Here is a 12586-nt window from a genome sequence, read left to right as displayed (position 1 = left end):
TTAAACATTTCAAGCTCCCGGTTCCTGTTTTTTGTGTTCAAAAATATATATTTGTAAATAACTTGTTTTTGATATATTTCAGTGAAGGCAAGGAAATAAGAAAGGAAGGGAGTACCTCCATTGTTTAGCGTGACGCGTCCGGCTAACAGCTAACCATTAGCAGTTACTGGGCCGCGTGTTTGACGAGGCGTTGCAGCCGTTAGTTGCACGTGTTTGATTAAGCATTACAGACCCGCCCTGGTGAAGTGAAGATAACACAGACACTTCATTCAGCGCGTTAAATTGAGGATTATAGAAAGACTCGCGCGGTAAATATAATCTAAAACAAGATAACGCACACAGAATGATGCCAGCTGTGCTCGGCGTTACGGACACGCTTCGCTCTGCAGCGGCGAAGTACTGACGTCTAATACGCCGCCTTCATTCTGCCGCTTTATTAAATGTTTTTTCAAGCTCTCGGGCTCTTGTATCTACATTTGTTCAGTGTCATCGTGGCTTCCCTTGTAGATTATAGGATTAGGAGCGACTGTGGAAATGGCTTGTGTACCGAACACTGGGATTTTAAAGCTGAGGCTTTAAAGGTTCATTGCTCCTTCAGGCTTCGTATTCTCTCTCTCTCTCTCTCTGTCTTTCTTCCCTGTGTGTCTTACCTCATCTTTGAAGTGAAAATATGTGGCGCGCTGTGCCGGCTGCATGCAGGCGCCCACAGTGCGGTTCTTACACAGTAAATCTATTTTGAAAAGAGAGACACATTAAAGTCACATTAAGATGAAAACATTTATTTAACTCTCTGGACCTCTGCTTCTTTCTAATTCCTCTCTTGGATTGATTTGACTTTCTATCCTCTCATGTCACAGACATTTGTAACCGTAATTATGTTTCCTTTAAAGCCGGGTTGGTTTCATCTCTCTGCGTCCTTCTTTCCTCCGTCTGCCGTCTGTTTTGTGTCGTTTGTTGTGTCGGTTGTTGTGTCTGCGGAGTCTCAGCGTCCCTCCGAGACAGACAACGGGAACTTTGTTGTTTTGCCCGCTGTCTGTTTTGCTCAGTGATGCATTGTGGGAAGGCTAACTACCTGCTCTTTTTCGAGCTGAGGCAGCTCTGCCCGCTTTGTGATGAATCTGGCTGCAGTCAAGCCTCGTTTATGTCCCCCCCCCCCCCGCTGGGATCTCCTGAGGTTTGCAGAGGTCTGGTCTCGGCTGACTGGAGTATTTGTGCACCTTGTGTTTCCCCCCGTTTCTCCTCTCTGGCTTGTTAAAGTTTAAATTCCACCAACTGCTTTGAAGTGTGTCGGTGCGTATTTAGTTTTTTCTCTGATTGTTCGCGGAGATTTTTGCACTCGCGCGCCTGCAAAGCAGATGTTTTTTGGAACGCTTTGCTGTGGAGCTTTAAGAAAGTTTAACACCGTTTTTCTTTGATTATTTCTTTGGGATAAACGCTGCACGCAGACAAGCTGCGCTGCAGGACGGGCGGCGTCTCCCACGAAAGGCCGTGGTGCTCTGGTGAGATACGACCCCACCACCTGCAGCGCTGCGAGGGCCCCCCGGGGACGAGCCCGGGACAAAGACAGATCAGGAGCCTGCAATTTACCTGTCACAGCGAAAGGAAAAAGCAGCGCCGTTGCCTTTAATCTCGCTGCTGAGCGCTGCAGCGGCATGCTCGACTCACATCAAGGCTGCCTGCCTTGCTCAAGAGGGAGGCTGCCGGTTCCAAAACCAGGTGTTTATCCCTCCTCTCTTCGCATCTGACCCCTCCGGCGCACTTCCCTCGGCTTAATCCCGTGTGTACTTAAGGCCCGGGTAATAAATGAACCGGCTGTCAGCGCTGCCCCGTCTCTCCCTGAAATATGAACATTCTTGTTACCGGCATGTTTGCCTTTAACCCGACATCTAATCCGGCCCTTAATTCAGCGGGTGTGTGCCGGCGAGGCTCGCTAAATGATTCTAACAACCATTCAAATCCATTTGTGAAGCCTCGGCGTGCTTGTGGCTGTAAGAAAAGGGATATCGCACACGATTCACTGGGGGTCTGAGGGAGTCTCAGTGCTCCTCGAGTAATCTGTCACATGGCAGCAAATCGAGTTCCCAGTCCAGGGTGGACATTCTTGCAAAGTCTAAACCATTTTCTCCCGAAAGCCTTTGTGCCTCATCCTTACATAAACAGCAGAGTCTGCAGCATCTGCTGCGCGTGCAGAGCAGCTTTGGTGGCAGCCTAGAAAGGTTAACGTTGCCAAACAACTGGCACCCCGAAAAAAAAACAGTGCACGTGTGTGGTCTTTATCGAGGTCGCTTCGGGTTCATAAAAGCAGTTTTGAGTGACACCCTGCAAGGATTTCATGCATATTCAAGTTTTTCTTTTGCCCGACGCCAGTACATGTTCCCAACTGTAACGAGGACAAGCATGCACAGGGGTTTCATTCCTGCCATTGGCTGCTGGAACCCGCCGTCGCCCTGGTGTTTAGTGCTCAGCATCGGGGGAAGAGCCGCTCCTCAGTCCCCCAGCCGCTTGTCAGACTCGCACACAGCGGCGCTGTGCCGTTGTTGCCAGCAGATAGACGTGACATGTCCCTGTGAAATATCAGACTTATCATCAAATGTCTTATATGGGGAGTTCTTCGCTAAATAGCACTTTCATTCATGGTTAAATTTTGCAGAATAGGATTAACTCCCCTCGGTCGGCCCAAAGATATTTCCCATTTTGGGGCTTTGTTCTCGTGCAAAATAAAACATGTGACTGTCTCCGTCGTGATTTGATGTCAACCTCGGAAATTTAGGAAAAAGGAAATTGTATTTAAAACTGGGAGATCGGTCATTGTGATAACTGTATCAAAGTTGGTCTGAGCCTCAGTTAACTTGGGAATCAAAGAGGCTTAATACAGAACACGGCTGTTTTATAACGTCACGGACTCTGTCTCTTCCCCCGCTGGTCCGTTCTGTCTTTTCCTAATGAGCATTTTTGTACCTTACGGTCAGATGACACAAATTCTTGCACTGCAGTGAAAATGATTCACAGATTTCGCCTTTACTTCTCTTTGTCAAACCCCCTTTTTACCTCAAAATGTGGAAATGAAAAAAAAAACAAATCCCAAGCGGGCCACAGGAGGCTTGTTCGGCACCTTCCGGGCTTCTACCTTGAATTACTGCGCTGGCGTAAAGGACGAATATGTCTGTCGACAGCCTTCTTCCATCTCTGGGGTGCGGCCGTCGGCCTGTTTGTGTCACGCGTCTCCAGCTCTCACCTGACAAACAATGTGATGTTCAATAGTTAGCGATAACCAACCAGGTATTAAAACTTCGGTGAAGTTTTTCTCAAACTTTGCAGCGTGAATAATTATCGCCTATTGTGTGACGTCCGTGTGCTCGTGACGGGTTAAAATGACACCCGCCTTTAATGAGGACTCAAGGTGCTGGACTTGGCCTCCTTCCAGATGTTTCCTTTTGTTCAATGCGCTCTAAAGGAGGTGCTATTTGTTTTTTCTGCGTTTATTGACACATCAAACCCTCACCACACACGCACACACACACAGACACACACACACACCCTCACACGCACACACCCTCACACGCACACACAGTTAAACAAACATTCTGTTCCGACTCTGACAGGGAACATTTTCTGGATTCTTCTTCGGCGTCACCTCTATTCTTCGAGGACTAAATAGTTGACTTGGCTGCTGGTAAATTAACATCGAAACATTCCGAGAGAGGCCTGAATACTTTTGTCCTCCACCGACGAGGCAAACTATTTTGCACAAACATCGCCATAAACCTCGAACAACTTGCCCGATGACCAGCACGTGGAGGCCGATTTGCATCCGAGTAGTTTGTGCCTAACCGGCCTTCTCATTTTAACCCCCTCCAGTGCCCGGGAACCTGGGCTGCTTCAAAGACAGCGGAGACCCGCCCACCCTGTCCGGCACCAGCGAGACCTCCAACAAGCTCACCATCCAGAACTGCATCAGCTTCTGCAGGAAGCAGAGATACAAGGTGAGACGCGACGTTTACGGCGCCGCATCTCTAACCGCTGCGGGAGAAATCCTTCGCAACATCACAAACTATCGACTCCTTCATCCCGCCGCTGGGAAGTTTAAAAGAATGAAGCAGTCAATTGTCCTCACCGTGTCTATAACGGACGCGAGCTGACTGCGGCCTTTGTGAAGATGATCTGCGTTCACTGGCGGTTTCCTGACAGTCGACAGCCGCAGCTTTCTGCCTCAGCAGATCCGGCTCAACTATGTGCCCCCCCCCCCCCCCCCCCCCCCCACCCCTCCCCCCTCAATATTCAGCAGATGTAGCTGCTGGATGTGGCGCCGCGGCCCTCGAAGCGCGTGCGCAACGTCGGCGGTGCGCCTCCCTGGCGACCCTCTGACGGAGGGCCCATGAGCTCGCTTCGTTCACGTTGGTGTTACTCCGCCAGCAGGCAACACGGGCGCGGCTTGACGCGGGGGGCTCCGTGCATTCCACGCCCACGAACAAAAGACGAGGCGAGTGGGAAGTGATGCAGTACCTTCGGCAGTGCGAATTCATTTTAGGGGCCTGAATGCGGGACAATGGCGTCCTTCTTTCACAGACGGACAAAAGCTCTTTTGAGAAGACGCAGCCAGCGGTGGAGAGGTCAAGATGTGCGAAGGGGTTTTTTTTTTATTTATTTTTTAAGCTTGGCATTCCCGCTCTGCCGCTTCCAGGAACGCTTCACCGACAGTTTGCATTGCGGGGATGGAGAGGTGCTATTTCTGTGAGGTTTATCTTCTACACCCTGTGTGTCTGAAGGAAAGCTTCTAATCAGCTGAGAGGTTGTGGGTTTTCCACACTCAGGTTGCAGCATCTTGTAATCACAAGAGGAAGAGCAATCGGAGCACCTCGGGCTCCAGTCGCTTTAATTCGAAAGGGAGAGGCGGAGCTGTTTACCAAGCGCCGACACGCGTTCGGCTGGTATGAGACAAACAACCCGTAAAAGTACTTTACATTTGAGGCAGTTGTGCATTTGCGAAACGTATTTTATTCTACTAAGTTGTTGCCTGAGAATATCCCAAATATCCCAAAGTTTCCTCCACAAAGTTTGTCCCTCAGTCCAATGTGCCAGATGGATTTATCGTCATTAGCATCATGGGACGCGTTACCCGAAGTTTGTTTTGAATTGCTGATGCGTTCATTTGCATAATTCCTTTTTTTTTTTTTTTTTCTTCTCCTGCAGCTCGCCGGCATGGAGTCGGGGTACGCCTGTTTCTGTGGCAACGAAGTGGACCAGCGGGACCATGGCGAGTCGCCCAGCATGGAGTGTAACCACGTTTGCTTTGGCGACCACACCCAGCCCTGCGGCGGCGACGGCTGGGTCATCATCTTCGACAGTGAGTGACGCCGTGCTGCCGTTGCAATGCGATTTACCTCTTTCCACATCAGGATATGTGGTAGTCACCGTTTGTGTGAAGACACATATCTTGGACCTTCAGCGAAACACGTTCAGCCGTGTTTCGCGGGAACGAGGTCCTTGCTCACCGCTGACTGTTTTCCTCTCTTTCGTTGGCGCTCCCTCCTCCAGCTCGGGTCGGAGCCTGCGGCGGGAACTACTCGGCTCCGTCCGGCGTGATCTACTCGCCCGACTTCCCCGACAAGTACGCCGCCGGCCGCGTCTGCTACTGGACCGTCCGCGTGCCCGGGTCCCGCGCCATCCTCTTCAACTTCACCTTCTTTGAGATCTCCGACCAGACGGACATGGTGGAGCTCCTGGACGGCTACACCAACCGGGTGGTGGCGCGCTTCGACTGGCGCAGCCCGCCGGGGGAGCTGGTGAACGTCACGGGCGACTCCGTCATAGTGTACTTCTACTCGGACCGGACCAACCAGGCGCAGGGATTTGCTCTGCTTTACCAAGGTAGGGCGTCACTGCTGAGGAAGCAAAATGTAGTGTACACATTTGGTCTGGTTCCCTGTAGGTTCCACATGAAAACGTTTCGGAATGTTCTACCCAGAAGACATAACAGGAAAAGTCTAGAACGATCCGTAAAAAACGCCCCTGTGAGGTTTCATAGAGAACCTTTTCATTGGGATCTGGACGTCCCTTCGAGAACCCTTTTCTTCTGATGGTGCGAACAAGGCCCCTCCCATGGGGTTCTGCCAGAAGCCCGTCGTAATCCGAGGAGGGTCACGGAGAAGCCACCAAGATCACAGCACCCTTCCCACAGAAACATTTGCATGATGAGGGAGTTTTGCATGGCCGCCCCGGTGTGGTGGACTGACGCCTGTTGGCGAGGCACTTGTCACGCCGTCGGCGGGCCCTTTTCTCTTTTCATTTGCGAGTCAATGTCTCACGGCTCCGGGGTGACGCTGCACAATTAACGAGGTTTCGGGTTTTTTTTTTGAGGGACTCACTGGCTTATCAATTCGTGGCAGGCCGTTGAGATTCTCTTTGGGGAATCTCACAACGGGTTTTCATGCCACCTACACACGAAACACGGTGATGGATCGCGCTCTATAATCGCGATTTGTGCAGCGGCGAGTTGAACACCTCGCAGCAAATATTGTTTGTTTCTCTCTCCAGACGAATGTGGAAGAGGACAAGCTTTCTTTATATTACTGTACTTTCGCTCAGACAGAATCAGAGTCTGAAAGCACCCAAATGTAAATGCAATGGATTCAGCGTGATAGTGGAGGTGACATCCTCGCTCTCTCTGCCTCCATTTGTAATCTGTCGTTTTTCTAACCGCCGGCGTTGTAGTAAAAAACATTATCAGGGGTCATAATCCCCCCTGACCTCTGGACGGGAACCATCTTTTCTGCTCACGACTTGGTTCTCTGGTCCTAGAAAGGGAGTCCGCCACATGAAATGACAACAAAGGTCACCCACTGAAGTAATAGGAGTTGTTTTTTTTTGGGGGGGGGGGCAGAGAAATCTTCTAAACACATCTTGTACCTCCCCTGTGGAGCCGAAGCACTGATTTCAGAATAAATGCTCACAGCTGAGGCGGGTTTGATGGTGTTTTGTTTGCAAATGGGGAACATGTGGGAAGTTCTGGGAACATCTCGGTCAGGGTGAATTGTTTTGTGAAAGAGGGGTGGGGGGGGGGAGGCGGGGTCCTACACTTACATCCAACCACCATTCACGGAAGACTGGAGCTGGCCTGGATCAAGTGATATCTACAATTAGTTTTGGGTGATTTAACCAAGGTGGGTGGGTTCAACCATTCAGTTTGTAGTGCAGTAACTCATCTCACCACAAGGGGTCCTCCTCTGTTCCGCTCAGGATTCAGTTTCTTCGTCCAAAAGAGATTTTCCAAAAAGCTTCCTTGAGTAAACTTTTTTCTGAGGAACTGAGAGAACAATTAAGGCGAGAGGAAATATTGTTTTGCATCGAAAGAAACACGTTATCATTCATTTATATCACCAGTTTAATGCATAATCCAGCGATGGCTACAAAAAGGCCTTTTATTTGTTTGTTTTTGGCTGTTTATTGTAAATTGTTTTTTTTATTCTTTATTATTTGTGAGCTCACTGGATCCATTTTAATTTAATTATGAAAGCCAGGGCGGTTTATTTCAGCCCCATTTGGAATATCTTCATTGTTTCAAGAGATTTAAACTCATCCATTCTTTGTGAGGTTGGTTTGTTGTCAAATCAGAAGCCTCTTATTTTACTTTATTTAAGGGTTAATGGTAGATTGCCGAAATGTTTCTCTTCACCAAACCTGAATACAAATGAACAAGTCAGGAGAAAGAGTCAAAGTGTGGTCCGTTTCTCTGGAACAGGAATAAAACTCTGGAAATCACACAGTGATCTTAAATAAATGGCGTCTGTGTTTAGGAGAAGTAAATGAAAGGCACAGGACATCTTATTTAGGATATTGCTTCCCTCCGGGAACACATGAAAGAGTAGAAATAGTCTCTCTCCCACATCTGGTGCTGTGAGCAGGTTGGAACAAACAGTATTTATTGTAAGACGCTTTGTGAATGACAGAAAAGCTCTCGACACGTTCACATTTGTTCACATTAAGTCGATCCGTCTCTTGACGAAACCAAACGCAGTCGATATCAACTACCCGCCGTGTGCTTTCAACTGCACCGCGTCTCGCGTTGCCGCTCCCTCGTTCACCCACAGGGGCAATTAAAGGCCCGTTAAGTGATACGCGTCCGCAGCTTGCAGAAATTACACAGCCGAGCGTCTCCTCCCGTGTGTGTGTGTTTGTGTGCGTGTGTGTGTGTGTGGGTGTGTGTGTGTCTGGCACAGCACGGCGCTCCGTTGCCTCCTCGAAGGGAAAAAACACCCAGAAATAGTCCCTTTCTTCAGAGGTCATAGGTCATAAGTGGATTAGCAGTCCATTCAAAGGACCGAGTTACTTGTCTGAGACGTATGAGATGCACGAGATGATTTATATCACCCCCCTTCTTTTGTTTTATGCTCCACCATCCACGGATGATTAAATGCAAATTACGTAGAGATAAATAAACATTTAAGTTCATGTTAAGTTTCTGTTTAATTAAATGAATAAAAAGACGTTTTGGTCAATTTGAGTGCAATAACTTTACAGTTTTGCATTGTTTTATTTTTCCTTTCACTGTGTAATAAGGTGATTGCAGAACAATTACCCGGACGCATAAACAGCCATCGGAGATTATACAAAGTACGACAAAGACAAATGACAGAAACAAAGCTGCGTTGTTTCTGGACACAGCGGGAAACCTCGAAAAAATCACCCGCTTCCTCCACGTACCGACCCGCTGACCCCTTCATGTGTTTCTCCCCCCCCCTCCAGCACTGAGGGGCCAAGACACCAGGACGACGGAGGCCGAGCGACGCGGCGAGAACTCGCGGGACGCCGTCTCCGCCACGGCGGGGCCCCGGCCGGCCGCCGGCGTCACCCAGAGGTCCAACAGCACCTCCAACGGACGCTCCTCCCAGATCCTCTACGTGATCACGTCCAGCCCCGGGAAGCCGGAGCGCAACATGCCAGGTCAGTGGGCTGGACGCGGCGGGACCACCGGCCACGGCGCCAGTATGTAAACACCCACAATGCACCGCACCCCTCTCCGCTTCTCGTGGTGCATGGCCTGCTTTCCCTGGAAGTCTTAGTTTGCCTTAGTTTGAGGAGACGCTTGGAAGACTTCGTCCCCCCGGGGGGGGGGACTTCCTGCGATGTCGCGTTCAAGTACTTCAGCTTGACGCGTGACTGACGCTACCTTCAGTCGCCATCAGGCTCCTTGTCAAAGCTTTTTCACAGGACTCCTCGGCGCCTCAGAGGGCCGATGTGTGCAGATGTGTGCAGATGTGTGCCTGACAGTTTACTGGCTGCTCACCCCTGCGTCGGCGTGGGGCCGTAACTGATGCCCTGTCTCTCTCCGCAGTGTGGACCATCTACGCCCTGGCCGCTCTGCTCGTCCTGACGGTCGTCGCCATGGTGGCGAAGCTGCTGCTGCACATCACAGTGAAGTGAGTGTCCTTAGATGTTTGAGGCGTGGTGAGCGGTTCGAGGGGACCCCTCTAAATCCTCCTCTCATGTCACCCCCCGCCCCCCCCCCCCCCCAATCAGGTCTCCAAACATCCCGACGGTCAGCGGGTCAGACACCTGCAGCCAGAGCACGGCGTCCTCCGAGCCCTGGATCATCCTGTACCGACCGTCCACCATCTCCCTCTTCAAGAAGAAGCTGAAGAACCACCACGGCGACCTCAGCCCCCTGGTGGGCAACTAGCGGCGCCGCTGCGTTTCGAACCGCCGCCCCACGACTTACTCTGCACAAGGGCCCTCGCGCGACGAGACCGCAGGAGGCGCCGCTCCAACAGGACGATGACAACCGACTTGAGTGACTGCTGGTTGTGGGGGGGGGCAGTCGGGGGACCTCGGTGCGGGAGGAGACGGAGGACGATCTGCCGCTTGTCTGTTTTCCGGCTTCATTTCCGTCCCTCACGGAGGTCCCTGGCGACCAGCGCTCCTCCACTTGAGCCCTTCAGGACCGCAGCATCAGCCGCTCAGCTTCGTCCGTCCCGGCGCGCGAGTCACACGGCGCCAAGCATCCCGAATAGGGAAGAACAGACGCAGCTCCACGGTTTCATATGAACTAACTGCCTCACATGGGCCAGAATCCTCCCGTCCGGTTATCTATTTATTTGTCTTTTTGACTCCACATGAAAAAGAGGTTGTAATGTTTCATTCTGATTCGTTCGGCCCGACAACCAGCTTTTCTGAGGGGGTGGGGGCGGTGGGGGGGGGGGGGGGGGGGGCGCAGGCCTCGGCACCGTCACACCGAAGGTAGACGTCGCAGCACTTTGGGGATGAATCACTCGCTGTAAGACGAAAAGATCACAGAGAGAGAGGGAGGGAGGGAGGGAGCGCGCTCGCCTACTCGGCGCTCACGTGGACTTTCGGGCGGAGAGATAAGCGGCGGCTTTTACTGAGGGAGGGGGGTGGGGAGGGGGGGGGGGGGTTGGGCTGATGCGGTTTGCAGACAAACTGCCATTTAGGGGAGGCTCGGGAAGATCTGAGGGCTTCTTCTGCCGGCTGCTGGGTGGGAGACTTTCCGGTTTGACGGTGTTCACGTGCCTTCAGCTCTCTCGCCTCTCGGCTGCGTCACGTGTGTTCGGTCGGTCCGCAAAACCCGCCTCAAAACCGCCGCGTCGACGATGAGCTCAGCAACACGATGCCACATCTTGTACAGCCATCGAACGCATTGGATATTGTGTCTTTTTTCTCCGTTCACTCAACTCAACAGACCGGATCTTTCACACTTTTCACTACATGATGCTTCTTTTGTTTGTGATGAACTCACGTAGTAACCGATGAGGCTTTCCTTGTTTCTGATGTCTGCGTGTGCTCCTATGTGTGTAGCCTCGGACGTTTACTGAACATATTGTTCACATTAAGTTGTCTTTTGATTACAGAGGGGGGGGGGGGTGAATAGTGTTGTATATTACGTAATTCAATGTGGGAATGACATTTATGTTCCCTGTTTCATTTTGTGTCTCTGCAAAGAATTTGTACCTCCTCAACTGTAATGCCCCCCCTGCCCCCCCCCACCCCCAAACCCTCCACCCTCCTATTAGACAGCAGAAAACTGCACCTCGATTTCAGTCCAAAAAGGGTGAGTTCCAACAATCTACCCAAACAGAAATATAACCAAAAGCACTCTGTCTGTCTGTCGGTTTTCGGTGCATTTCTTGTGACATTTAAACCACTTGAGAAAGGTCAAAATCCACTAGTCCGCCATTGGCATAGTAATTGTCCTTTCCTGTCTCGGGGCGAGACGCCTCTGCAGACGGTCACCCCAGAAATCTTCAAATCACGGACGGGAGAAAGAAGATTACGTTACTGCACTTAAATTTGCTTCTACTCCCAGAGTTCTTATTCCCCGTTGCACAGGAGAAAGAAAAAAAAAAAAAAGAAACCCACTTGAGCACTTGAGACAAAAGGTCACGTTTCACGACACGACGCAGAGGGACATTCACCTCCAAACATTTGTGGTCCTCCGCGAATCGGAAAAACAGAATTGGGAGACACGCGCCCCTCGGCCCGGCGGAGGGAGGAGGAGAAAAAGAGACGCGTGCGGGAAATCGAACACCAGCCAACGAAACCCGACAGTTCAAACCTAACGAGGCCCTATTTGTGCGGATGGCTCGGGGAATTATGCAAACTCCCGTTTCCTGTCCCGTCCTCCGGTGAATCCGAGGGGAAACTCACCGCGCCTGCTGGTGAGCGGTGACGAGGGTCTTTTTCGTCGATGTGAATGTCCCGTAGCGCTCGGGGACGTGAAAGCACCAGAGGCCCCCCCCCGCGGGAAACGATCCAGAAGGGCCAAAAACATGTGTAAATAGCAAAACAGTGAAATGTTTAATTTATACAGTAAATTATTGTTATTTTGTATGTGAATGGGATATAATCTATCTTTTGTATAAGTGAAGTATCTTTGTAGTTTATTTAATGTGTCCTGGTTGCAAATAAACACTGTATGCATGTTTCTTAACCGAGTGTCGCGCCTGTTCTTTTCCCGCCGCTTTGTATTTCATAATAATAACAGTATTACAAACCGGATCAAGCTGCACGGTGGGACATCTGATCCCCCCCCCCACCCATTTTCCTTTCTTTCTTTCCTTTTTTTTTTCCACTGCGGAAGCGAAACACTTATCAGATATGTGAAACGACTCCCAGACTGTTTAGAGATGCACACACACGCAGAGGGGATCGAGCGGGGCCACGTGGAACCCATTGGTTCCCCTCCGGGACGAGGTCAGCCGTGCAGCCCGCGCATTTCGGGGGGGGGGAAACAGCAGGAGTTTGGCGTCACAGCTGAAACATCAAGTGTTCGTTATTTGTTGATTGCATGAAAACTGCAAAAGGTCCTCAGTGCAAATATGCTCGTTTGGGAGTGCATGTAAAAAAAAATAACTTGTCCCTGAGTCTTGGCTGTAAGGCTTCCAATGATCCAAAATCAGGTCACCTGTGAACCTCTGATGCTTCGGATTGAGCCGCAATTAACAGCAAAAAACGAAGGCGGGACTTCTTTAATGTTTTGATAATCCTCTTGATGCTACATGCCATTAAGACTTAAACATTCAATTAGATCACACGATGAGTTCAATTGTTAAACTTTATACTTTCTATTTCTTCG

General features: G+C 50.6%; 1 protein-coding gene across 3 annotated transcripts in view; it reads left to right on the top strand.

Annotated features, from left to right (window-relative positions):
- kremen1 (kringle containing transmembrane protein 1) overlaps positions 1 to 10108 on the top strand; it is a 53844-nt gene extending 43736 nt beyond the window's left edge. For 2 of the 3 annotated variants that reach the window (XM_078086219.1, XM_040196413.2), the window contains exons 4-9: positions 3859 to 3983; positions 5191 to 5344; positions 5536 to 5868; positions 8743 to 8982; positions 9332 to 9416; positions 9517 to 10108. In XM_078086219.1, the coding sequence (XP_077942345.1) occupies positions 3859 to 3983; positions 5191 to 5344; positions 5536 to 5868; positions 8743 to 8982; positions 9332 to 9416; positions 9517 to 9676 (1097 nt within the window). In that variant the 3' untranslated portion in view covers positions 9677 to 10108. The remainder of the gene's footprint in view (positions 1 to 3858; positions 3984 to 5190; positions 5345 to 5535; positions 5869 to 8742; positions 8983 to 9331; positions 9417 to 9516) is intronic. The other variant, XM_078086220.1, reaches the window with a different exon arrangement.
- Positions 10109 to 12586: the final 2478 nt, after the last annotated feature.

The sequence above is a fragment of the Gasterosteus aculeatus genome, chromosome 13, assembly GCF_964276395.1.
Source record: "Gasterosteus aculeatus chromosome 13, fGasAcu3.hap1.1, whole genome shotgun sequence".
Classification (NCBI taxonomy): Eukaryota; Metazoa; Chordata; class Actinopteri; order Perciformes; family Gasterosteidae; genus Gasterosteus; species Gasterosteus aculeatus.
Note: the sequence above shows the minus strand (reverse complement) of the source record. Positions and strands in the feature narration are given on the sequence as shown.